This window comes from Pristiophorus japonicus, chromosome 6, assembly GCF_044704955.1.
Source record: "Pristiophorus japonicus isolate sPriJap1 chromosome 6, sPriJap1.hap1, whole genome shotgun sequence".
NCBI lineage: Eukaryota > Metazoa > Chordata > Chondrichthyes > Pristiophoridae > Pristiophorus > Pristiophorus japonicus.
In genome coordinates, this window is record NC_091982.1 from 228,095,955 (window position 1) to 228,122,556 (window position 26,602).

Sequence of the window (26,602 nt, forward strand, 5' to 3'; positions counted from 1 at the left end):
ATATACCAACTTCTGCAGATTAACAAAGCTGTAAGAGAGTCTTCAGCAATGGGATCACCTGGTAAACAATCAAATGCCATTGATCACTATAAACAATTACATTTATGTGGATTTGATCAGTTATTCTGGATTCCACATTCCAGTGAGTTAATCTATGTTGGAATTTGTGAATGAGCAGTAATACACGCCAGATGTGACTCAGAAACATAGAAAATAGGTGCAGGAGTGGGGCATTCGGCCCTTCGAGCCTGCACCACCATTCGATAAGATCATGGCTGATCATTCTCTCAGTACCCCTTTCCTGCTTTCTCTCCATACCCCTTGACCCCTTTAGCCGCAAGGGCCATATCGAACCCCCCTTGAATATATCCAATGAACTAGCATCAACAACTCTGCGGAAGGGAATTCCACAAGTTAACAACTCTGAGTGAAGAAGTTTCTCCTCATCTCAGTCCTAAATGGCCTACCCCTTATCCTTAAGACTGTGTCCCCTGGTTCTGGACTTCCCCAACATTGGAACAATCTACCCGCATCGAACCTGTCCCATCCCGTCAGAATCTTGCATGTTTCTATGAGCCTTCTGAAAGTCCAAATACAACACATCCACTGGTTCTCCCTTGTCCACTCTACTAGTTACATCCTCAAAAAATTCCAGAAGGTTTGTCAAGCATGATTTCCCCTTCATAAATTCATGCTGACTTGGACCGATCCTGTCACTGCTTTCCAAATGCACTGCTATTTCATTCTTAATAATTGATTCCAACATTTTCCCCACCACTGATGTCAGGCTAACTGGTCTATAATTACCCGCTTTCTCTCTCCCTCCCGTTTTAAAAAGTGGTGTTACATTAGCTACTCTCCAGTCCAGAGGAACTGATCCCGAGTCGATAAACTGTTGGAAAATGATCACCAATGCATCCACTATTTCTAGGGCCACTTCCTTAAGTACTCTGGGATGCAGAATATCAGGCCCCGGGGATTTATCGGCTTTCAATCCCATCAATTTCCCTAACATAATTTCCCGCCTAATAAGGATATCCTTCAGTTAACATAGAAACATAGAAAATAGGTGCAGGAGTAGGCCATTCGGCCCTTCTAGCCTGCACCGCCATTCAATGAGTTCATGGCTGAACATTCAACTTCAGTACCCCATTCCTGCTTTCTCGCCATACCCCTTGATCCCCCTAGTAGTAAGGACCTCATCTCACTCCTTTTTGAATATATTTAGTGAATTGGCCTCAACAACTTTCTGTGGTAGAGAATTCCACAGGTTCACCACTCTCTGGGTGAAGAAGTTCCTCCGCATCTCAGTCCTAAATGGCTTACCCCTTATCCTTAAGACTGTGACCTCTGGTTCTGGACTTCCCCAACATTGGGAACATTCTTCCTGCATCGAACCTGTCCCATCCCGTCAGAATCTTGCATGTTTCTATGAGCCTTCTGAAAGTCCAAATACAACACATCCACTGGTCTCCCTTGTCCACTCTACTAGTTACATCCTCAAAAAATTCCAGAAGGTTTGTCAAGCATGATTTCCCCTTCATAAATTCATGCTGACTTGGACCGATCCTGTCACTGCTTTCCAAATGCACTGCTATTTCATTCTTAATAATTGATTCCAACATTTTCCCCACCACTGATGTCAGGCTAACTGGTCTATAATTACCCGCTTTCTCTCTCCCTCCCGTTTTAAAAAGTGGTGTTACATTAGCTACTCTCCAGTCCAGAGGAACTGATCCCGAGTCGATAAACTGTTGGAAAATGATCACCAATGCATCCACTATTTCTAGGGCCACTTCCTTAAGTACTCTGGGATGCAGAATATCAGGCCCCGGGGATTTATCGGCTTTCAATCCCATCAATTTCCCTAACATAATTTCCCGCCTAAAAAGGATATCCTTCAGTTAACATAGAAAGACAGAAACATAGAAAATAGGTGCAGGAGTAGGCCATTCGGCCCTTCTAGCCTGCACCGCCATTCAATGAGTTCATGGCTGAACATTCAACTTCAGTACCCCATTCCTGCTTTCTCGCCATACCCCTTGATCCCCCTAGCAGTAAGGACCTCATCTCACTCCTTTTTGAATATATTTAGTGAATTGGCCTCAACAACTTTCTGTGGTAGAGAATTCCACAGGTTCACCACTCTCTGGGTGAAGAAGTTCCTCCGCATCTCGGTCCTAAATGGCTTACCCCTTATCCTTAAGACTGTGACCTCTGGTTCTGGACTTCCCCAACATTGGGAACATTCTTCCTGCATCTAACCTGTCTAACCCTGTCAGAATTTTAAATGTTTCTATGAGGTCCCCTCTCATTCTTCTGAACTCCAGTGAATACAAGCCCAGTTGATCCAGTCTTTCTTGATAGGTCAGTCCCGCCATCCCGGGAATCAGTCTGGTGAACCTTCGCTGCACTCCCTCAATAGCAAGCATGTCCTTCCTCAGGTTAGGAGACCAAAACTGTACACAATACTCCAGGTGTGGCCTCACCAATGCCCTGTACAACTGTAGCAACACCTCCCTGCCCCTGTACTCAAATCCCCTTGCTATGAAGGCCAACATGCCATTTGCTTTCTTAACCACCTGCTGCACCTGCATGCCAACCTTCAATGACTGATGTACCATGACACCCAGGTCTCTTTGCACCTCCCCTTTTCCTAATCTGTCACCATTCAGATAATAGTCTGTCTCTCTGTTTTTACCACCAAAGTGGATAACCTCACATTTATCCACATTATACTTCATCTGCCATGCATTTGCCCACTCACCTAACCTATCCAAGTCGCTCTGCAGCCTCACAGCATCCTCCTCGCAGCTCACACTGCCACCTTCTCACTCGACCCTCGGTTCCCTAGTACTTTCGGAAGGTTATTTGTGTCTTCCTTCATGAAGGCAGAACCAAAGTATTTGTTCAATTGGTCTGCCATTTCTTTGTTCCCCATTATAAATTCACCTGAATTCGACTGCAAGGGACCTAAGTTTGTCTTCACTAATCTTTTTCTCTTCACAAATCTATAGAAGCTTTTGCAGTCAGTTTTTATGTTCCCTGCAAGCTTCTTCTCGTATTCTATTTTCCCCCTCTTAATTAAACCCTTTGTCTTTCTCTACTGAATTCTAAATTTCTCCCAGTCCTCAGGTTTGCTGCTTTTTCATGCCAATTTATATGTCTCTTCCTTGGATTTAACACTATCCTTAATTTCCCTGGTTAGCCACAGTTGAGCTACCTTCCCTGTTTTGTTTTTACTCCAGACAGGGATGTACAATTGCTGAAGTTCATCCATGTAATCTTTAAATGTTTGCCATTGCCTATCCACCGTCAACCCTTTAAGTATCATTTGTCAGTCTACTCTAGCCAATTCATGCCTCAAACCATTGAAGTTACCCTTCCTTAAGTTCAGGACCCTAGTTTCTGAATTAACTGTGTCACTCTCCATCCTAATAAAGAATTCTACCATGATATGGTCACTCTTCCCCAAGGGTCTCGCACAAGATTGCTAATTAGTCCTTTCTCATTACACATCACCCAGTCTAGGATGGCCAGCTCCCTGGTTGGTTCCTCGACATATTGGTCTAGAAAACCATCCCGAATACACTCCATGAAATCCTCCTCCACCGCATTGCTACCAGTTTGGTTAGCCCAATCAATATGTAGATTAAAGTCACCCATGATAACTGCTGTACCTTTATTGCACGCATCCGTTATTTCTTGTTTGATGCTGTCCCTAACCTTACTACTACTGTTTGGTGGTCTGTACACAACTCCCACTAGCATTTTCTGCCCCTTGGTATTCCGCAGCTCCACCCATACCGATTCCACATCATCCAAGCTAATGTCCTTCCTTACTATTGCATTAATTTCCTCTTTAACCAGCAATGCCACCCCGCCTCCTTTTCCTTTGTGTCTATCCTTCCTAAATGTTGAATACCCCTGGACTTAACACCTGGATGACAATACCTTACCAGCCAAGTGTGACATAACAGGTAGACTATCATACCATACCCGCCAAGTGTGAAGTAACACCTGGGATAGCGCTGACTGAATGGTAATAAGTTGGTGTAAATATTACTGATAAGAAATCACTTCCTCGAACATCTGAATAAAGTACAAATATAAGAGAATGTTTCGGTCTAATGGACGATGCGGTCAGTTCATTCCACTGCAGCAAGACTGTGGTTGTCACACTTCCATTCGGTTTTATTTCAACTGATGAGCAACATCTAGGAGTTGGCACACAGCAATTTTACACTTTCTTGGTCAACATTAAACATGTGAAGGTCGAGCCATACCTTGGTGTGGTAACCAGAGAATAGCTTTAGTGCCACTGGTGCAATGTACTCCCGAATAAAGTGCAGCCACACGTGGTCCAGTCCAACCTGGCTCATGTGAATGTCGTCAGTAGGAACATTTTCATATCCACCAACCAGGCGCTTATCCTAAAACACAATGGAGCCAGTGGGTTGAGATCTTTCAGCTTCAGAAAAGTTAAAAGAAAAACACAGACATAGAAACAAACATGCCACCGTCTCCGAATCCCTGCAGGAAGATCAGCGACTAAAGTCAGACCAAAAAATAAATCCTCAGTGTCTGTGACCATATTAATGTTATTTCTAAAACCGTGCTTTGTCTTTTGACCATCGACTTGTATTTATATGGTACCTTTAACGTGGTAAATGTCCCAAGGTGCATCACAGGAGCATCATCAAAGACCATTTGATACCGAGCCACATAAGGAGATTGAAGGGCAGATGACCAAAAGCTTGGTCAAAGAGGTAGATTTTAACGAGTGGCTTAAAGGAGGAGAAAAAGGTAGAGCAGAGAGGTTTAGGGAGGGAATTGGAGAGCTTAGGCCGAGGCAGCTGAAGGCACGACCACCAATGGTGGAATGATTAAAGTTGGGAGTGCGCAAGAGGCTGGAATTGGAGGAGTGCAGAGATCTTGTGGGGGGGGCAGGGGGGGGGGGGAAGAGAATTGTGGGGCTGGAGGAGGTTACAGAGAGATAGGGAGGGGTGAGACCATGGAGGGATACGAACACAAGGATGATGATTTTAAAATCGAGACATTTGTGGACCGGGAGCCAGTGCAGTTCAGCGAGCACAGGGGTGATGGGACCACATTGTAAAAGCACCTGGATTTGTGATTGGCACAGCTTGATGTAAAACTTGGTGACATGCCCTTTCACCTCAACAAATGTAAGTGAAAAAAAATCCAAAAGGCTGCAGTCGTTTCAGTTCACAGAACAGAAACAAGACAATACAGAGAGCTTTCCCATCATCACGAACAGAAAAAACTACATTGGGTTTCTGCAGCAAAGCCTCAAGATCTGCACCGAGGCAGCAGGACTGGCTGGTGCAATTATGGATTCATCTCTGACCCTTCACCTCTGATAGCTCGGTTTGAGTCTTCATCCTTGAAGAGATGAAAATGTCCACCATCGTTTTGGGCGCCATGTGAAATAGATTTGGACGGTTGCAGCACTGTTCCTGGTGTGCACTGGCTCACATCATTAGAGCAATAATTAGGGCATCTCATTCGAAGGGAAATCAAAATGTTACACAGCTGCACTGTACTGAGACTGGGGCTCTGACTCTGTTGTAATCCCTGATTATAATCGCTCAACCATTGGTGGCCATGCTTTCAGCTGCCTGGGCCCCAAGCTCTGGAACTCCCTCCCTAAACCTCTCCACCTCTCTTTCCTCCTTTAAGATGCTCCTTAAAACCTACCTCTTTGACCAAGCTTTTGGTCATCTGCCGTAATTTCTTCTTATGTGGCTCGGTGTCAAATTTATTTGCTTTGTCTTAAACACTCCTGTGAAGCAACTTGGGTCGTTTTACTATGTTAAAGGCGCTATATAAATACAAGTTGTTGTTGCAACCAGTTGTGCGAGAACTGACCGCGGAAGTGTGTAATACTTGTTACCTAAAGCTCAAACTTGAAAACTATATCCAGAGCTCCATGAATTAGTGACTGTACTGTAAAGGGTGTGGAGGGAGGGGAGGAACAGAAAGATTACATAAAAAATAAGCATTCCCTTTTTTACAAAAAATAACACAGAAGCAAAATCTATCCACTCTGATACTCGCTTTTTAAAATATATAAATAAGATGGGAGAGAGAGGGGCAGCCGAATGGAACTATTGCAAGCCAAGCCAAGGTTTCACCTCATTCTTTCCACCAGACCATTCGCCAAAGTGCTCGACTTCCTCCACGAGTTCATCACATGTTGTCTCTGAGAATATGGGGAACCAGAAGACATCTGGACACGGCTGCCAAATTTTAAGAAAGAAACAAAGTTCGCATTAAGTCGGTGAAGTAGAAATATTGGCTGCGTTGCCCATTGGATGCAGGAGCAAATTACTCTTCACGGAACAAAATGACAGAATAATCCAGTGAAGTAACAGCAGTTTACAATCAGACCTGCGAGACCGAATTATTGCAAAAGCTTAATGCCGGGCATGCGTCAATTATATATTACTGTACTATCTGGAGATTATTCTAAAATAGCTCTTGTTTTCTTACTGAAATGCAGCAGGGATCCTAAGCACAGTAGAGATGGTGTGATGTATGTGGTAGGATAATAAAAAGGACAGTGATTTGTGGCTTGAAGATGTATGGTATTGTGTGACAGACACTATGATGTACAAGTTTCTCTATCTAATACATACAGGCTTTATTTCCCCTTGCCACATGCCCATTTTCCTTTACCAGAATGTTCACCTGTTTGTTAACACAAGGAAATCTCAGATATACAGCAGGGTTACTGTGGAAAAACAATAGATTGTTCCTGGCACACATCGGAAGCACGGATCATAAAACTACACCGCCCAAAGTCCACGGCACTGGACTGTGCGTGGGCAATTTCTTGATACGCAAACCAGTTGCGTGGTAAGGAGTGCTGATGTGGAAAATCCCAGTCGTAGGATTTTAGTTACAGCATCACAATGAATGCGAGATGCTCGAAATGAGACGTGACCAAGAAACAATACAGGAACAGTAGCATAGTGGTGATGTTACTGAACTAGTAATCCAGGGGCTTGGACTAACAATCCAGAGACAAGCTTTCAAATCCTACCACAGTAGCTGGGGGATTTAAATTCAGTTCATTAAATAAATCTGGAATAAAAGGCTACCATGAAACTACTGGATTGTTGTAAAAACCCATCTGGTTCACTGATGTGCTTTAGAAAAGGAAATCTGACGTCCTTAGCCGGTCTAGCCGCTATGTGACTCCAGACCCACAGCAATGTGGTTGGCTCTTAACTGCCCCCTGAAATGCCCTAGCGAGACCCTCGATAATAGTAACGCATATTCTGACCTGAATGTTTAGATAAGCGGGATATAATTTTCAAGGGTTAGACGGTCGTATTAGAAAACTTTTATAATGTACTGCCGGAGAGATGCTGGGTGGTTGTGTGTCTGGAATATACTGTGCACTGTGGAGAGAGCTATGTGACTTAATATAGACAGACAAACTGGCTGCTGCCTAAGTGAATGGAAAAGTTCCAACAGCTTTCAATGATTACCATCTGGGAATCTGTAAGGAACAGCAAGTGTTTGAATGGACACTGCTTTGATTACTCTGAGGAAACCATTACATACCTCTTCAACCACCTGCCCTGTGAATATTTTGGAATAGTTTGGATGAATGTATTTTTCCTTCCAATCCTGCAAAATATAAATAGTGATCATCTGGGTTAAAGCAGATGATGAAGGCAGCTCATGCCTCTGAGACGGCAGAGTTACACAGCAGGCAACATTATGGACAGAATCAGGGTTTATCTGCATGAATGTACCAGTCTGCTTTAAAGTTTTACTCTCCCTCTCATTTCCGCCACCTCCTTCCCTCGGTCTGATCTGCCATGCAACATCTCAGTTGATGATGCAGGCAGGAGACTCTCCCTCCAATTTCCTCTCGCTGGAGGATAGTGCCCGGTCTGTAACAGATGCCGCTCCAGAATGCAACACCCTAGTTCAGCTCACCACTCCATTGCTCAGCAAAACCCCAGCTGTGAGCAAACTAACGGATAGTGAACCCTCTATAATAATGGCATAATCCAGAGATGTAACCATGCACAAAGAGCTGGGAGGGAGAGAGGATGTAGACATCAGAGCCAATTCCACAATTTGGAGTTGAGAGGAAAGAAGCTATTGCAAAAAAAAATTGTAGGAATGAGTGGGGAACAAAGAGGGAAAACCCATTCCCTCAACCTTCCCTTTCCAGGTGGTTGCAGCGATAGTATGAACTTTGAATTGGTACCCCCATTACAATGTGGTGGGTTCCACAAGGGCCTGGATTTTAACTGCAGTTGGTGAGGCGAGTTGGGGATACCCACTGCTGCAGAAATCTGGCCTGAGGCTATTTTAAGTCCCGGGCCTCATTAACATGCCATTGGTCCATCTCCTAGACTGGCCAAGCAGCAGTTGCCCACCTGTGGCTCGTGGCTGCCCACCAGCACAAGGTAGATGGTGGGATCAGATTCTGGGGGCATCTTGTAGAGTGGTGGAAGGTGCAGGGGGTGAGGGGGGTTGGGTTTGCCATACAAATGGCCTAAGCTTTCCTTGTGGGGCCTGAAGGAGCACTCGTACTCCTCTTGACCTCATAAAAACACTAATCCTTGTTGGCCTCTCCTGGGGCTGAACCCCTTCCATCCCGGGCCGGTCTGGCGGGGAGCTGCACCGTCCCCACTCAAATTACAGTCAGGTCTCGATGATGTCATCGGGATGCGACATGCATAAAGATGGACCCCACCAGCTTTGGGTGGGTGTCCCTGCTGCCTGCTCAGGAAAGCAGGTTAAAATCTTGCCAATGGTGTGATCCTGGCATCAGTAACTCGGGGCATTTTAATTGCTCACCCGCCCAGTTTCTGATGGGTGGATAGGGTTAAAATCGCCCCACAGTCTCACCATGCGATTTTTGCTTCAGTTTTAATATGCAGCTGTATAAATGCTTTTCCCAAAAGGATATTAAATACTGTGCTAAAAGATACATGCAAATAAATTATAATGTGGTGTAACATTATACTCAGTTCTTTTAATATGAATTACTTTTTAACTTCACAATTTTTCCTTTTCTTCCCTGCCTCAGCCAGACCCCACAGGACAGCAAATTAATTGGTCGTTGAGCCCACAATCGTAATGTTACAGCTTCACATCTGGTTCGCCCACCCTCTCATTACGAAAATATGTTGATTCTCTGTGCTCCACTCCACAGATACTGATTAAATGCAGCACATCTAGCCGAAGCGGTTTGTATTAAACAGTGACTGTTGCAAATTATAACCAGTGTGCAAACTACAGGGAGAAAGAAAGAAAGAAAATTGTTCCTAAAATGGAGTGGAAGTTCATGCTTTCATCTTTGTTTAAGACAAATGCCTATGAAACAAAACTAATTTTGTGAAAATGGAACTTCTTCATAGTTGCGGCAGCTTATTAGATGCTGAAAAACAGTACTGCACGGGAATACTGACATGTAATAATTTAAAAATACATAGTAACAAAATATGATTTCAGCTGCTATTACATGGGGTTTAATCCCCTCTACACCCCAAAAATGGTTACAGCTTTGTCCCCCTGAAATGCAGCTGTCACAACTGTGATTTGCTTTTTCAACTTAAAAAAAATGTAAAAACCTTGCTCCAGAGCTCAAACATCTGTTATTCTTAGATTTTTGCAATTCATACCAACCATTTCTGCTGTAAGCGTAAAAAAATGATAATCTAATGTAGGCTTTAATCAATAGCAGTACAGGTATACGGTATGTAGAGACTGCATCAAATATTGAACTATACATTGAAAATTCAGGGAAAAGGGGCCCCATTTTCCAATATCCCCTGTCAGAAATGCCTTTTAACAGTCTGTTGGTAACCTTGTAATGGTAGAATTACAACACAGGAGGCCATTCGGCCCATCGTTCCTGTGTCGGCTCTTTGAACGAGCTGTCCAATTAGTCCCACCCCCCGCTCTTTCCCCATAGCCATGCAATTTTCTTCCCCTCAAGTATTTATCGATTCCCTTTTGAAAGTTACTCCTGAACCTGCTTCCACTGCCCCTTCAGGCAGCGTATTCCAGATCATAACAACTCACTGCGTAAAAAAATTCTCATCTCACCTCTGGCTCGTTTGCCAATTACCTTAAATCTGCGTCGCTTGTGTAAAACAAGTGTTAAAACTACTTTCTGTTTTTAACAATGAAAATTACCAGACTATTCATCAAAATATAATTGTGAACAGTGTCGGCCGTGGCTCAGTGGGTAACACAATCGCCTGAGTCAGAAGGCTGTGGGTTCAAGTCCCACTCCAGGAACTTGAGCACATAAATCTAGGCTGACACTCCAGTGCAGTGCTGAGGGAGTGCTGCACTGTCGGAGGTGCTGTCTTTCAGATGAGACATTAAACCGAGGCCCCGTCTGCTCTCTCAGGTGGATGTAAAATATCCCATGGCACTATTTCGAAGAAAAGCAGAGGAGTTATCCCCAGTGTCCTGGCCAATATTTATCCCTCAATAAAAACTTAACAAAAACTGATGATCTGGTCATTAGCATATTGCTGTTTGTGGGAGCAAAACTGGCTGCCGCGTTTCCCACATGACAACAGTGACTACACTCCAAAAGTACTTCATTGGCTGTAAAGCATTTTGAGACATCCGATGGTCATGAAAGCCCCATGGGCTTACAGTTACAGCTTATTTTATAACTTCCCAGCTCTGAAGGCTGAAGTTATTTTGTCAACTTCTTATTCTTTTCCTATCATAGCCACTCGGAAGATTGCAGCATTTATTTAACCATGAAACCAATGAACCATGAAACAAGCCTCACATCCCATCATAAATATCACCAGATTACAGTATAACAAAAGTCCTTTAATCAGCTCCATAACTGATAAACATGTGGAGAAAAGGACAGAGCGCCATGAGTGAAATACAATTCCTGCCAGTACTTCATCTGATATATCCTTGCAATGTGCAAGGTTTTCCAGTATGATTTTTCTCACTACAAGAGGAATGTGCACTCTAGATCTCAATATGCCAGTACGCCAAACCATAAAATAAATGCACCCAACTGTTGCTTGGTCGGACACATATTATACAGTGGATAAACAGCCTGGAGTAACAAGTGGCAAAACATCTGTATCATCGATCCTGCCTACCATAGCAACCATACCATAGCATGGTACAAGACACCAAAGCAATCAATCTCCTTGTAACAATCCTGAAGTCTTCAGTGGACCTTCACTGGACTCTACTGGCAGACTGTGGACTTGCAGCAAGATTTACAAGTGACTAAATATCAAAATATCTATCTTAGCTACTATTTATGCCAAACAATAGTGTGTTGGAGTTACAGGTCGAAACAAATAGGGTGTTGCATGGCATTAATGCATCGAGGTTTAAATCATTCGAGTGTTGCTCTCAATGCCATCTGATTATTTATTAAGCTTAGTTACTGCCTTGTTACATATTCATAAGTACTGACAATCATAGTACAATCATGTTATAAGTTCTATATTGGCCCTGAAATCCCGGTTCTGGGCTTTCTGCGGGCGGGCGTCTGAAAAGAGCAAAGATGCGCACTTACTCTTTGCTCAGGCGCCCACCAGCGATTGCGGTTTTAAGCCTCCTCTGCATGCACGTCTGAACATACGTAGAGCTGGAGTTACGTGGGCCTGGACACCCAATCAAGGTCAAGTATTCTCATTCATAATAATGGGAACTCTGTAAGTAGGAATTCTCATTATTATGAATGAGAACCCCCCCCCTCGCCCCAAACACCTAAATACAAATAAAAAATTTAAAAAAAACACCCCACATATTTAAGTTAATAAATTAAAGTTAATAAATGTGTTAGAAAAAATATATATTTTTCTGATTTTTTAAAAAAAGTTTTGTAATTAGGGTTTAAAATAAACTTACCTTAGTGGGCAGGGTTTTTAAACATAAAAATGTGTTTTTAAATTTTATTTTTAAATGTTTTTTATATGTTTAAAACTCTTACGCTGGTAACAGTAGGCTATGCGCCTGCTTTTACCAGGCGCAAGGGTTTTAAGGACATTCACTGGGCAAGAGACGGACAAATAGCCCAATCTCACCCATGTGAAGTCCTCACTCCCGAGAGGTGGAGGATAATTGTCGACCCAGAACTTGACAGAACGGAAAAGCCGGTTTTCGGCACAAGCGCATTGTGCGCCGAAAACCGGCTTTTGCAATGCCTACACACACTCCGTACCGACCCGGGGAGGCAGGAATTTCAGGCCCATTATAACTACTGCACTGTGATCAAGTCATTTTTCTCAAATTATTGAATTCATAATGAAAACTTTATAACAGAACACAATTGGTTACCTGAAGAGACAAGTATAGATAATTGTAATTAGTTGGGATAAAAATATGATTAAAAACAGGCTTTAAAAATGTAAATCCAAGATTGTAGACTTTATTAATAAATTGCAAACACTCACCAATGGGTTGTCAAAGATCTGCCACAGATCACCGTGTAAGTGTGAGCTATTATAATTCTGTGTTGGAAGAAGTCGTCCAAATTCATGCTGGTTGCTAATGTACATGAATATGCCCTAAATATTAAAATGTTAAAAATTACTACTTAAAAGTTATTACTACAAAAAAAAAACAGCACTATTAAAAAATCAACTGGAAAAGATCACTGTATTTCTTGAAAGAGGTGTTTGTGTCCCAACAATTAAAAGTTGGTGGTAACACGATGCCCTTGTATAAAAGTCTAATCAGCAGACAATGTAGAATTACACAAAAATACAAACTTATTGTATTGTCCACAGCACTTAATATTTTTGCAATTTTGATCAGCGGAATTCTTGCCAGAGATTGCATTTCCCCCAGTCCCATCGCCCCAAGGTTATGTTACGAACCAGTTCTGGAGGGGACGGTGCAGACCAGGTTAGATGCCAGCATGTTCAGTCTGTCGCACGTACCTTAAAGCGCCCTTTGTAAAGAGCTTCCTTATTTCATTAATTTTGAGGCTTGATCCGACTTGTAAACGAAAAGATTGTATGGATGTCCAACCTCTTCCAACCCTATCCACGCACCCCCCCCGGCCCCCCCGCCCAACTTCACATCGTGCTCACTGAGAATGTATAGCTAGTGCTAGTTCTCCAAATATCATTTCACACGTAGGAAATATTCCTTTGTGCACACAGCGCAATTTCATGCAAAATACACTCTGAACACATCACTGCAGTCATCTTCGAGGGAACTCGATCCTGAAGGTTTTGTTTTAAAGCATTAAATACACATTTGAATCTAGTGATAATACCTGGAAATAGACAATGTTATTTTGACTTGTCTTAAACAATTAAAAAAAAGAGTAGCACAAAGATAAACTTTCTGGAAATAAAATGAAGGGAGGTATAATTCGTGTATTTTAAAGAAAGGACAACTTGTGACCTTTTGAACTTACCCTTTTTGCCATATAATCTGTCACAAGCTCACAGTGTAAACTGAAGCAAACACAATACTAACACCTATATCACTTAAAACACTTTCAACCCAGCTAAGTATTGCATAAGGGAAGCAAGTAATATGGATTAATTATTAAAACACTTTGAGCATGCAGGATATCCTGGATACATTGAAATATCAGTGTGCATATCCGCTGTATATACACACGTCCAAGAGAGCTTGATTGTATCTGGGTACAATGGTACAACCTCCACCACCTGCTTAGCAGGAGGTTGCAGGTTTGATGTAGTCGCACCTTCTATCCACTGTGCAACATCGTTGAGAGTTGCCGTTTGTTTCTCAGAGTCTTACGCTGCTGCGCGCAAGGTGACCACGGGTGGGTGAGAGTCTGGCGGGATGGAAATAAGGGGGGTCTCAATCCCGTTGTGATTTTGGAAATGAAGGAATCGAGAGGGTAATACTAACCTCAATTTCATAAAAGAGCAGATTTCATGGGCGCAATTACACAAGTCTTCCCTTAGTACACTCAAAGTCATCCTTTCACAAGTGGCCTGACACATTTACCACAATCCTGTTGAACATTGCTGGCCTGGGTTTTCTGCTGATGTGCATAATTACCAGCGCACTGGTTTTGTGTCCATTAAAGCAAACCGGGGGGCGGGGAAATTCACAGGCTGGGAATACAGTAAACCCATCTGTTATGTCTAATCATAAAGAATGAGAACAATTTATTTCCAAAATGCATCTAGTGTGCATTTTCTGGCGGTCTGCAAGGTTCTAGAAAATGCTTGCATTCCTGATTAGAAAAAACAATCTATGAAAGGGGAAGCATGCTGTTAATAGGACATTAACAACAGTTCAATACCCTGCCCATTTGAAGCACAGCTTGCACTCATCTCTGCTGCACACTATGGTACAAGTTTATTTTATTTTGAAATGCAATTATTTGCACAGGGAGTTCCAGATCCAGTGTCACACCAGCAACGAACCCCCCCCCCACCCCCGTCACTGATTTCATTTGTGGAATATATCGTTTGATAATGGAACAAATTTATCAAAGCTGTGCACTGAATGGGTAGAATATAACTGAACCAGTTTTTGATTCTGTGTTATGGGATGGAGGTTCAAAACTAATGATTAAAAGGGCATGAAAATAGCAGCAGCAGGGAAGATGGGGGGTTTGGGGGAATTTGGTTGAATCACTGACATTTGTATATATCTGCTAGCAAACACTGCTGAGAATACCTTTATAATTCCACACTATTATGATGCAAAATCTAAAACACAGCGGAGGTTCAAATCTTTTCTCCCGCCACTATTCAACGAGAACTAAACTACACACAGGTTCTCAAAGTCTTTGGACTGTGTAACATGATTCCTTTCCTGGCTTGAGAAAGAGAGTAGTGTCCTGTCAACCTCCAACTAGAACATTCCTTTCCCCTACCGTCAGCATTTGGATATTTACCTGAACGCTGAATAGCTATAAAGGCAGCAGCAGTACTGTAGAGTTCTCCATGTACCTAGTCCCTTTATTTAAAATAATTGAGAGTTGCTAGGCTTTATGAATTAGAACAGTCTAAATAACGTCAATAAATGCAATACTAGCTTCCTAATAATATACCATAGACAAAACACCATCTACAATAGAAAACTGTGGAAAATGAACTTTACTTCAGTTAACAAGACTTCTATGGTCAGTCTGTAAGTTCAGCACTTGAGAAACAGTAGCTTATTTGCTTGTCAAGTGTAGTGTATCGCACTGTATTTCAACTGTGTACCATGTAATTGGGCTGCATGTAATATGTGGAGGCCAAATTTACATGTAATAAAAATGAAATTTAAAACAGATTGTATTTAGAATTTTGGTGTGCAGTATAAACGAAACTCCACTTCAAGAATCAATAGGCAATTGAGTTTATACACGTTTATAAATTCTTCTATGTAATATCTATGTTCATAATACAGCTGGAACATCACTATCCTTACGTTAGGTGTTACATTCTTGTACAATAAAGTAATGCAGCGTTTCCCACAGCACATCTATCATAGATTTGGGATAGGAGGTGGTTCAGTGTGTAACCTTGGTCTTCCTAACTTGTGGCAGACACAGAATCACAATGTGTATCTAAAGCTTTCCTACTGTATGCGCAAGATCCTTTACAACAAAAACCAAGTTAACATGTAGTATTCCTGCTGTTCTGGGTTCTGTATCCTCCAGGTCTTCAGTTTTGATGTATTCAAAGTCTTCCTTGTTTATGGAATAAGATACAATATCCGAGTATCTCCATGTATTCTTTAAATCTTCCTCACTTACATGATAAGCACAGTACCCCAGAGTTGTTATTGCACATTTGTAAGATTACCCTCAATTATAGTCAGACATGGTATCCTGGGGTTCCTTGTGTGTTTCAAAGTCTTCCTCACGTAGAAAAACCACAGTATCCAAGAATTCAATAATGATCCAGAAGGTCTTAAGCGCTTTATCCCAGCATTCCCGATAGCACATGCTCACAGTCTTCCACATTGATGGGATAAGTTAACTTATTCCAGAATTTCTTCTAATTCATCCTCATAGCAACAATACTCAAGAAGCTTGACACCATTCTGGACAAAGCAGTCCGCTTGAGTGGCAGCCCATTCACTATCCTCAACATCCACTCTCTCCACCACCGGCACACCATGGCTGCAGTGTGTACCATCTACAGGATGCACTGCAGCAACTCGCCAGGCCTTCTTTGATAGTATCTCCCAATCCTGTGACCTTTACCACCTAGAAAGATAACGACAGCAGCCAAGTCACACATCATCCTGACTTGGACATATATTGCCGTTCTTTCATCGTCACTGGGTCAAAATCCTGGAATTCCTTCCCCAACAGCACTGTGGGAGTACCTTCGCCATATGGACTGCACTGCTTCAAGAAGGTGACTACCATCTCAAGGCCAACTAGGGATTGGTAATAAATGCTGGCCTTGCCAGTGACACCTATATTCCGAACATGAATTTAAAAAAAAATTATTTCTCACCTATAGATTAGGCACTCTCTCAATATCCCCTACTATGCATCCTCAAGGATTTCATCACATGGAATAAAGCATTGTACCAACATACCCTACTGTGTATCAAGGTCTTCCTCACTTGCAATTTGATCAGATTGCAAGGCACTGTGTGTCCTATTTACTACACACGTAAACACAGGGAACATGGCTATTCTAATCACTAACTTAACAAAACACAGAAAAGTAAGACAGACAAAACCAAAAAGACATCAACATTTGCCCTCTTTAAAAAAAAGTATGACTCTTATTAACTTGTATATTTGTTTGGGTCAATTTTGTAAAACAGCCATCGATTCAAGCGACATCTCCGTCTTTGTTTGCCAGAGTATCCAAGTAATAACGGGGCAATTAGGCTATTGGGCAACGGGCAACAGTCACGATACATTTACACAAGTACAGCAAATACTTAGTACAACTAGCCTTCTAGTTGGAAAAATCAAATTCGTTTGGTTTTTTAAAAAAAATATGAAGGAAGCAAACATGAACCTTTGGGGGCTTGAACATTTGGCAACTTTCCGGGGTAGGGGAGTCTTTTTCCTTTTCTATTTTCTAAAATAAAGGAGAAGCACTGGGTAAGATTCATTATCTTGTTTACAAAACACCTGGAACACATCTTGTGATGAGACAGACAAGAGTAGACACCAGAGGTTGACAGGGTCAGTTTGAAACACGTGTCGCTGACCAAGCTTGCCTGGCTAACACCAACAGGCAGTTGCATAGCAAAGCTACAGAAAACTATGGCAGGAAACAACCTGCTAGTTTGACAAAAAAAGTACACAGCCCAGCCCCTTCAATTGATACCGCAACATAAGCTCGGCAAGTTAGTGATGCATGAATATAGTTAATGGTGGTGAATACAGGCAGAGAGGGGTTAATAAAAGGAGGTGCAGTGCAACATCAGCCACATGATCCAATTGGCTCAGGAACACGGCGCAAACAGACAGAACACAATCAATCGCTTCCAGTTTTGGGTCAAAACCGAAAAGGAAAAAGTTAAATTGGCAAACAGGTCATGGAGAGACAATAGATATATCTTAAATAGAAACAAGAGCATGGTGCCCGATAGGGTGCAGTATGTACACGTAGAGTCAGTGCCACATCAATGGTAGTACAGTACTTGCCAACTCTCTTGATTTGAGGTCAGTAGGCTTTTCTCCCACCTATTTGCTCATGATGGAAAATGTTGAAATCTGCACATTTTAGTTCTGATTTAAACAATCGTAACACAGATACAGTAAAAATTAAAAACACGGTCACAGTATTGCTGTTTTTCAACCGTTGAAAATATGTGTTTGAGAAACAAAACAAGAGAGAGTTGTCCCCATGGGAAACTTTGGTAAGTTTTTTACAGGAACCTCAGGACTTTGAACATGTCTTTATTGGAATGGAGTGGTACACCCTCTTCCACATCTTCATAATGGGGTCCAGAAAGGACAGTACAAGAAACTGGCTGAAATGATTAATCTGCATGCCAATATAAACTCATTGAACAACAAACTTTAAATTTCTGAAATATTCTGCTTCCCTAAAAATAATTTACTTTCAAGCTATTCCCTGTTCACAATGATGAAGAGTTCCTATTGGCTGACTCAAATAAACAGAAAAGTTGGCAAGTTTTACAAGAAAAGAGTATTGTTTTAACCTTTTGAGAAATGCAGAAACAATGTTACAACAAAAATAAGAAGTAAAATACAAGATTTTAAAAATAAATTCAATTATTCAATAGATTTTTCCCAATACTACTTCAGAATATTCAACTAAGCATTGAAATAATATGCTTTTTTCCATATTATATTTAGGTGGGGTACATGCATTTTTGATACAGGACATTAAAGAATAGTAACCTCGCACGGAAACATGCACTTCGAGGTTCACACAAAATCCTAAATCATTTAAGGGTCCATTTCATTGAAGGGTTCTGTGCATTATTTGCATTGCTACAATTGTTATAGCAAATTGTCAGTGCAGTTAAATTACTTATTCAATAAAGTAAATTCAGTATGGTCTTATAATTGATATTATAAGAAAGGTTTCATTTACAAATTCTTTAGGATATTGTCTTGCTTGTATATGGGCTTTATTTGAGATCAATTCTTGCACAAATAACTTGCCAAAATGGATATGGTAAGAATCCATTTTTGTAAAAATAAAATACATCCAACACCTTACCTGTTCCCTGATATTTCTGCAAAGTGACATATCAGAGTCCATCGTGTCCAGGTTAAAATAGTTCTTCTCTTTTAGATCTGTTCTCAAGACCTCTCCCTTGATAAGGTACACGTGGGCTAAGTAAGGGACATTCCATACACCTCTGCAAGGTACATCACAAAGAATGTGAATATTTCACAACCATTTCTAAACAAATGTTCCATCAAACATGCTGCAGGCACATATCAAAATAATATATAACAGTGTTTAAAAATGGTCCTAAACACAGAAAGCTATTTGGTCCAAATGTTCCTTTAACAGCAATCCATCAATCGTTATGAACTGTAAAATATATATTTCAGTGGCAGTGCAGTCACTGTGAAGTAAAGTATCTTGTAATAAGAGTGGGGCTCTCCCAAGATTATAGCCCCTTCTCCAGAATGCCTTGTAGTAGTAGCACCATGAGCCTCTTGTTGTGTTGGAAGCACAGACTTGTTATTTTCTATTTAGTTATGTGCCATTATTAAGTCATACAATTTTTTTCTTTAAATACAGGGATAAAATTATTAACTTACACTACTTTGTAGGGAGGAATAGTAGCAATATCGAAGTAGAAATAGATTTTAAATTGTGCTATATTCGGAAAAAAAAAACACAGATTATCCCAAAGGTGTCATTTGAATTGAGCGGTAGTAGTACTGAGGCTCCCCACTCTCAATGTTTTGTTGTGCTGTCTCCTCCAACGTAACCACGAGCACTTTCGCAGCTAAAACATTTGTAAAGCCTGTATACCTCTGGCTAGTAAGCGGATAAAACAGTCAAGGTTCCTGCTTTGCAGGACTATTCGGTGAACCCTGCTGAAAAGTGCATGAGGATGAGGGATGTGAACGGGACTGGGCTTGAAGATGCCCTATATGGTAGAAGAGCATGCTGGCACTCGCCGTCCAGGCTCACAATGAAGAATGGCCACCGGGGGCGGGTACTGGTGCGCTGCCAGCAATTGTGGAAGCCATAGTCAGCACAAAAGGTGAGCAAATTGGTCAAAAGATCCTACAACAAATACAAGGCCACCACATTTCACTTAAATGTCACATCTCATTTATATTAACCCTTCAACATTTTAAAGATAATCTTTCTGCATCCATTTGAAAAGCAGGACAATTCTCACTTTTCTGTCAACATTTATCATTCTAAATTGTTATATCAACATTTCCATTCAATTTTGCTGCGTCAACCGTCACGGTGTAGTTTTGGGCTCTGGCCATTAGATGGTGCTTTGGAGTAATTTTCTGAAGTCTCTCTCCCAACTGCGTTTTATTTATTTCTACCACTCTCTTATATCATCAACCGACAGTGAGCTATAGATAATATTTATACAGAATGAAAGTGAATAAAACTCACACTCTGCTTCCTTCAACAATATCGACATAATCCTCAGAGCGTGCATAGAACCCATCGGGACTCAGTGCACCCCAGAAGTTGGACCACAGCCGCTTATACTGGGTAACCAATGGTGCAATTATCCTCCTGTTGGGATCAGAGACAAACAATGATTAACCAAAAAATAAATACTTTGCAATTAATTCAGTGAAAAAAGTTGACACTTGACCATTTTAATAACTCATTTTCCTGCTCGCCAATTTATTCATATGCTGCTTTGTAACCAGAAAAGCGTTACGTGCTTCTTTAACTTTCTTGCATCAAAACAAATCGACAGAAATTCTGTTCAAACAATGGTCTGAATGTCACAGCTGGGGGGGGAGAAATGAAGCAAAACTATACCAATTGGTGTGCAAAATTAAAGCACATGGCATTGGGGGCAATGTACTGACGTGGATAGAGAATTGGTTGGCTGACAGGAAGCAGAGAGTCGGGATAAACGAGTCCTTTTTAGAATGGCAGGCAGTGACTAGTTGGGTGCCGCAGGCCTCAGTGCTGGGACCCCAGCTATTTACAATATACATCAATGATTTAGATGAAGGAATTGAGTGCAATATCTCCAAGTTTGCAGATGACACTAAGCTGGGTGGCAGTGTGAGCTGTGAGGAGGACGCCAAGAGGCTGCAGGGTGACTGGGACAGATTAGGCGAGTGGGCAAATGCATGGCGGATGCAGTATAATGTGGATAAATGTGAGGCTATTCACTTTGGGGGCAAAAACACGAAGGCAGAATATTATTTGAATGGCGGCAGATTAGGAAAAGGGGAGGTGCAACGAGACCTGGGTGTCATGGTACATCAGTCATTGAAAGTTGGCATGCAGGTACAGCAGGCGGTTGAGAAGGCAATTGTATGCTGGCCTTCATAGCTAGGGGATTTGAGTATAGGAGCAAGGAGGCCTTACTGCAGTTGTACAAGGCCTTGATGAGGCCTCACCTGGAATATTGTGTTCAGTTTTAGTCTCCTAATCTGAGGAAGGACGTTCTTGCTATTGAGGGAGTGCAGTGAAGGTTCACCAGACTATGAGGAGAGACTGGATCAACTGGGCCTTTATTTTCACTGGAATTTAGAAGGGTGAGAGGGGATCTCATAGAAACATATAAAATTCTGATGGGACTGGACAGGTTAGATGCAGGAAAAATGTTCCCGATGTTGGGGAAGTCCAGAACCAGGGGATACAGTCTAAGGATAAGGGGTAAGCCATTTAGGACTGAGATGAGGAGAAACTTCTTCACTCAGAGTTGTTAACCTGTGGAATTCTCTACTGCAGAGAGTTGTTGATACCAGTTCATTGGATATATTCAAGAGGGAATTAGATATGGCCCTAATGGCTAAAGGGATCAAGAGGTATGGAGAGAAAGCAGGAAAGGGGTACTGAGGTGAATGATCAGCCATGATCTTATTGAATGGCGGTGCAGGCTCGAAGGGCCAAATGGCCTACTCCTGCACTTATTTTCTATGTTTCTATGTATTACATTCGGCAGGTGGCTACTTTTGAATTCCTGTAGTTTAGAATTTCAAATATCTACAGCCTTGTATGAGTGGGAGCATGTTCAGCGGTGTCCAAAGATCATGAGTCTGAGCCCCACGCCAGAGACCTGAGCACATCATCTTGGCAGGCAATGTAAGTGCAGGACTGCGGGAGTGCGTTTTTTGGATGAGACATTAAACCGAGGCCCCGTCTGTTCAGGTACTCTCAGATAGATGTAAAAGATCCCAGGGCACTAGTCGAAGAGCAGCGAGACAGTTGTCTCGGTGTCTTTGCCAGGATTTATCCCTCAACCCACATCACAAACAATTTTTGGGGTTAGTTAACTCTGCTGTTTGTGGAACCTTGCTGTGCATTGGTTGCAATGCACCGAGGTCATGCAAGGCACTAGATAAATGCAAATTCCTCATCTTCCTTTATAAATCTCTTCACCTCCAAGTTTTAGACCCTCCTTAAAACCCAGCCCTCTGACCAAGCTTTCGCTCATTCCTCCTAATCTCTCCTTCTTTAGCTCGGTAACCACTGTTTCTCTCAGACTGTGTGAAGCGTCTAGGGACATTCTGCTACACTAAAGGTGCTATATAAATTGTGGTAGCCACGTTAAAAGTACTTGCGCACAGGCATCTTCCACTCCGTTAACATGAAGTTCGGGACCTGAAACATCAGGACCCTCATGGACAACTCCAACAGTGACAGGCCGGAACGCCGCACCGCCATAGTTGCCTGGGAACTTAGAAGACGACAAGCGCAGGCAGCGGAAAGAGCGTGCGGCAAACCTGTCCCACCCTCCCTTACCCTCAATGACTGTCTGTCCCACCTGTGGCAGGGACTGTGGCTCTCGTATTGGACTGTTCAGCCACCTAAGGACTAATTCTAAGAGTGGAAGCAAGTCTTCCTTGATTCCAAGAGACTGCCTATGATGATAATATAAATGTAAATTGTTATTGGTGTATTGTTACATTAATGTACTGATTATTCATTCACAATTTTGGCTCTAACTCTTGAAAAAAAGAAAGGCGGTGAGAATCTGTGCGTGATCTTTGATCAGTGCCCAATGGCATGATAGTGGACACAAGTATTGGATTAAACCCACTGACTGAGGACAGCAATCGTTTGAGCTGTACACAGTAATCCTCAATTTATTGAAGCTTTAATGTGAGTGACTAATTCAAAACAGCCTGTGTACAAGGAAAATGTGGAGAGTCCAGGTTTAATATCCAATATTCTGCTTTTAATTTCATGAGTGCTTTTACGACACAAGTTTATTGTACCTCAGCTGGCTTAAATTAAATCAACATTTAAAAAGCCCAATTTAATCTCCTTAAGCTTTTTAAATGTTTATTTAATTTAATGTGCAATATAGTCATTCATTTAATTAAAAAACATATCCTACTTCAATTTAATGACATTCCCAATTCAATCTTCGCTCATACCTAGCGTTGTGGCCTGATTCAGATCTAGAGAAGTTTAGATTGATGTGGCGCTGCCAGGAAAATACTGCACCAGTGGAATAAGCAGAGCCAAACTGCTAATAAGCTTTGCTCAGTTTAGGCATCCTGGGATCACCCTGATCATTGAAGCATTGACTTTCAGTTAATTCAACAGAGCGGCTCCAGCAGCAAGTGAAAACCAAAATGGTGCGTCTCCATTGGGTGCAGCAGGGATTCAAGTGATGAGATCTCATGTAAGACGATGTTAGGCAGATGGAAAGTGGATTGTACTGAAAATAGTCCCACTGCGATCAGAGAAATGAACAAAAAACAGCTGGGAAGAATTTGCACAAATTAAAGGGGGTAATGTGTCATTCAAGAAATTAATACAAAGGTGGGGTAGGGTTCTGACGAAGGGTCATCGACCTGAAACGTTAACTCGGTTTTTCTCTCCACAGATGCTGCCTGACCCACTGAGATTTCCAGCATCCTCTGTTTTCACTTGGGGTGGAGTTTAACACTTGCAAAATAATTTTCACAATTAAATATCTATATACTACATGGCAAATATCTGTAACCTATATGGAAAATGAACCACCATGAACTGGGATTGACTACAAGAAACAGAAGTTGATTTAGAAAGAACTTTCTGAAAATAGGACAACCATTTAAACTAGAATGGAACATAGGAACAGGAGTAAGCCATTCAGCCCCTCCAGTCTGTTCTGCCATTCAATTAGATGTGTACCTCAAACATATTTATCCGCCATTATCCCTGTCCCTTCACACTGTTACGAACAAAAATGTATCGATTTCAGTCTTAAAGGCTTCAATTGACCCAGTATCCACATACCCCTGAAGCAATATTCTAGATTTCCACAACTCTGTGAAAAAGTACTTTCTGATTTCACTTGGCAATGGCCTAGTCTAATCTTAAGTATGTGCCCCATCTTCTCAATGCCCCCACTGCAGGAATTAGTTTGTGTTATATATGCAGACATAGAAACAGAGAAAATAGGTGCAGGAGTAGTCCATTCGACCCTCGAGCCTGCACCACCATTCAATAGGATCATGGCTGATCATTCCCTCAGTACCTCTTTCCTGCTTTTGCTCCATACCCCTTGATCCCCCTAGCTGCAAGGGCCATTTCTAACTCCCTCTTGAATATATCCAATGAACTGGCAACAACAACTCTGCAGCAGGGAGTTCCACAGGTTAACAACTCTCTGAGTGAAGAAGTTTCTCCTCATCTCAGTCCTAAATGGCCTACCCCTAATCCTAAGACTGTGTCCCCTGGTTCTGGACTTCCCAACATCGGGAACATTCTTCCCACATCTAACTTGTCCAGTTCCGTCAGAATTTTGTATGTTTCTATGAGATCCCCTCTCATCCTTTTAAACTCCAGTGTAGAAAGGCCCAGTTGAGCCAGTCTCTCCTCATATGTCAGTCCAGCCATCCCAGGAATCAGTCTGGTGAACCTTCGCTGCATTCCCTCAATAGCAAGAACGTCCTTCCTCAGATTAGGAGAGCAAAACTGAACACAATATTCCAGGTGAGGCCTCACTAAGGCCCTGTACAACTGCAGTAAGACCTCCCTGCTCTTATACTCAAATCCCCTAGCTATGAAGGCCAACATACCATTTGCCTTCTTCCCTACCTGCTGTACCTGCATGCCAACTTTCAATGACTGATGAACCATGACACCCAGGTCTCGTTGCACCTGTCCTTTTCGTAATCTGCCGTCATTCAGATAATATTCTGCCTTCGTGTTTTTGCCCCCAAAGTGGATAACCTCACATTTATCCACATTATACTGCATCTGCCATGCATTTGCCCACTCATCTAACCTGTCCAAGTCACCCTGCAGCCTCTTAGAGTCCTCCTCACAGCTCACACCGCCACCTAGTTTAGTGTCATCTGCAAACTTGGAGATATTACACTCAATTCCTTCATCCAAATCATTGATATATATTGTAAAGAGCTGGGGTCCCAGCACTGAGCCCTGCAGCACTCCACTTGTCACTGTCTGCCATTCTGAAAAGGACCCGTTTATCCCGACTCTCTGCTTCCTGTCTGCCAACCAGTTCTCTATCCACGTCAGTACATTATCCCCAATACCATGTGCTTTGATTTTGCACACCAATCTCTTGTGTGGGACCTGGTCAAAAGCCTTTTGGAAGTCCAAATACACCATATCCACTGGTTCTCCCTTGTCCACTCTGCTAGTTACATCCTCAAAAAATTCCAGAAGATTTGTCAAGCATGATTTCCCTTTCATAAATCCATGCTGACTTGGACCGATCCTGTCACTGCTTTCCAAATATGCTGCTATTTCATCCTTAACAATTAATTCCAACATTTTCCCCACTACTAATGTCAGGCTAACCGGTCTATAATTACTCGTTTTCTCTCTCCCTCTCTTTTTAAAAAGTGGTGTTACATTAGCTACCCTCCAGTCCATAGGAACTGATCCCGAGTCGATAGACTGTTGGAAAATGATCACCAATGCATCCACTATTTCTAGGGCCACTTCCTTAAGTACTCTGGGATGCAGACTATCAGGACCCAGGAATTTATCGGCCTTCAATCCCATCAATTTTCCTAACACAATTTCCTGCCTAATAAGGATATCCTTCAGTTCCACCTTCTCACTAGACCCTCGGTCCTCTAGTGCTTCCGGAAGGTTATTTGTATCTATAGATATACTCTCTGTGTAGTCTCTGTATAGTTGCATAAGATGGAGACTTGTTACCTGAAGTATTATCAATAAGGTTTACACTGTATATATACTATGCTTGCCGCTAGAGGGTGCAACTGGTGGAGACCGGGGTTTCCTGCCCCTGTGGCAGAGGCTGTCCACCAGAGGGCACTGTGGTGGGAGACCTGAGGTTCACCTGCATAGGTGTGCAGGTCCCGTATAAAAGGCTGCCCACCATGCTGTGCCTCACTCTGTAGTTACGAATAAAGGACCAAGTTCACTACAGTTTGAGTACAACACATTGCCTCGTGGAGTCATTTATAAGTACATTACAGACATAACAGTTTGTTTTCATCAAAACTACTGAATCTCTATACTTTTAAACAGTTCAATAAGATCACCCTTCAACCTGGTGAACCCAAGGCAGTACAAGCCAAGATTGCCTTATAATTTAACTGACTAAGGCCTGGTATAATTCTGGTGATTGGAAGGGATATAGTGCACAGAGCTAATTTATGCTTCCTGAGGTTCTGTGCCCAAAACTGGATGCAGTACTGCAGATGGGGTCTGACTAAGGCTGCATACAACTCAAGCATCATTTCCTCAGTTTTGTATTCCAACCTTTGAGATAAGGGACAACATTCCATTAACCTTTTTGATTATCTTTTGTACCTGTGCACTAGCCTTTAGTGACGTGTATATGGACACCCAAATCCTTTTGTTCCTCCACGTCTCCTAGTCTCTCACCGTTAATCAAGTATTCCGATTTGTCTTTCTCACATACAGGGCCCAAATTTGGCTCACACGTTTTTTCGGCGCACTCATGTGAGATGCGCCTACTTCCTAGCATCAAAATGGTGCCAAAATATGTCCCCGGATTCTGGCCTCTCTGTTGACTCTCCCGGGGCTTGGCG

At 42.2% G+C, this 26,602-nt stretch overlaps 1 protein-coding gene across 2 annotated transcripts in view; it reads right to left on the reverse strand.

Annotated features, from left to right (window-relative positions):
* plod2 (procollagen-lysine, 2-oxoglutarate 5-dioxygenase 2) overlaps positions 1-26,602 on the reverse strand; it is a 181,640-nt gene that overhangs the window by 7,754 nt on the left and 147,284 nt on the right. The window contains exons 12-18 of one of the 2 annotated variants that reach the window (XM_070883672.1): positions 20,034-20,159; positions 18,654-18,795; positions 16,971-17,033; positions 12,450-12,563; positions 7,597-7,662; positions 6,159-6,263; positions 4,287-4,433 (exon numbers count right to left, since the gene is read on the reverse strand). In XM_070883672.1, the coding sequence (XP_070739773.1) occupies positions 4,287-4,433; positions 6,159-6,263; positions 7,597-7,662; positions 12,450-12,563; positions 16,971-17,033; positions 18,654-18,795; positions 20,034-20,159 (763 nt within the window). The remainder of the gene's footprint in view (positions 1-4,286; positions 4,434-6,158; positions 6,264-7,596; positions 7,663-12,449; positions 12,564-16,970; positions 17,034-18,653; positions 18,796-20,033; positions 20,160-26,602) is intronic. The other variant, XM_070883673.1, reaches the window with a different exon arrangement.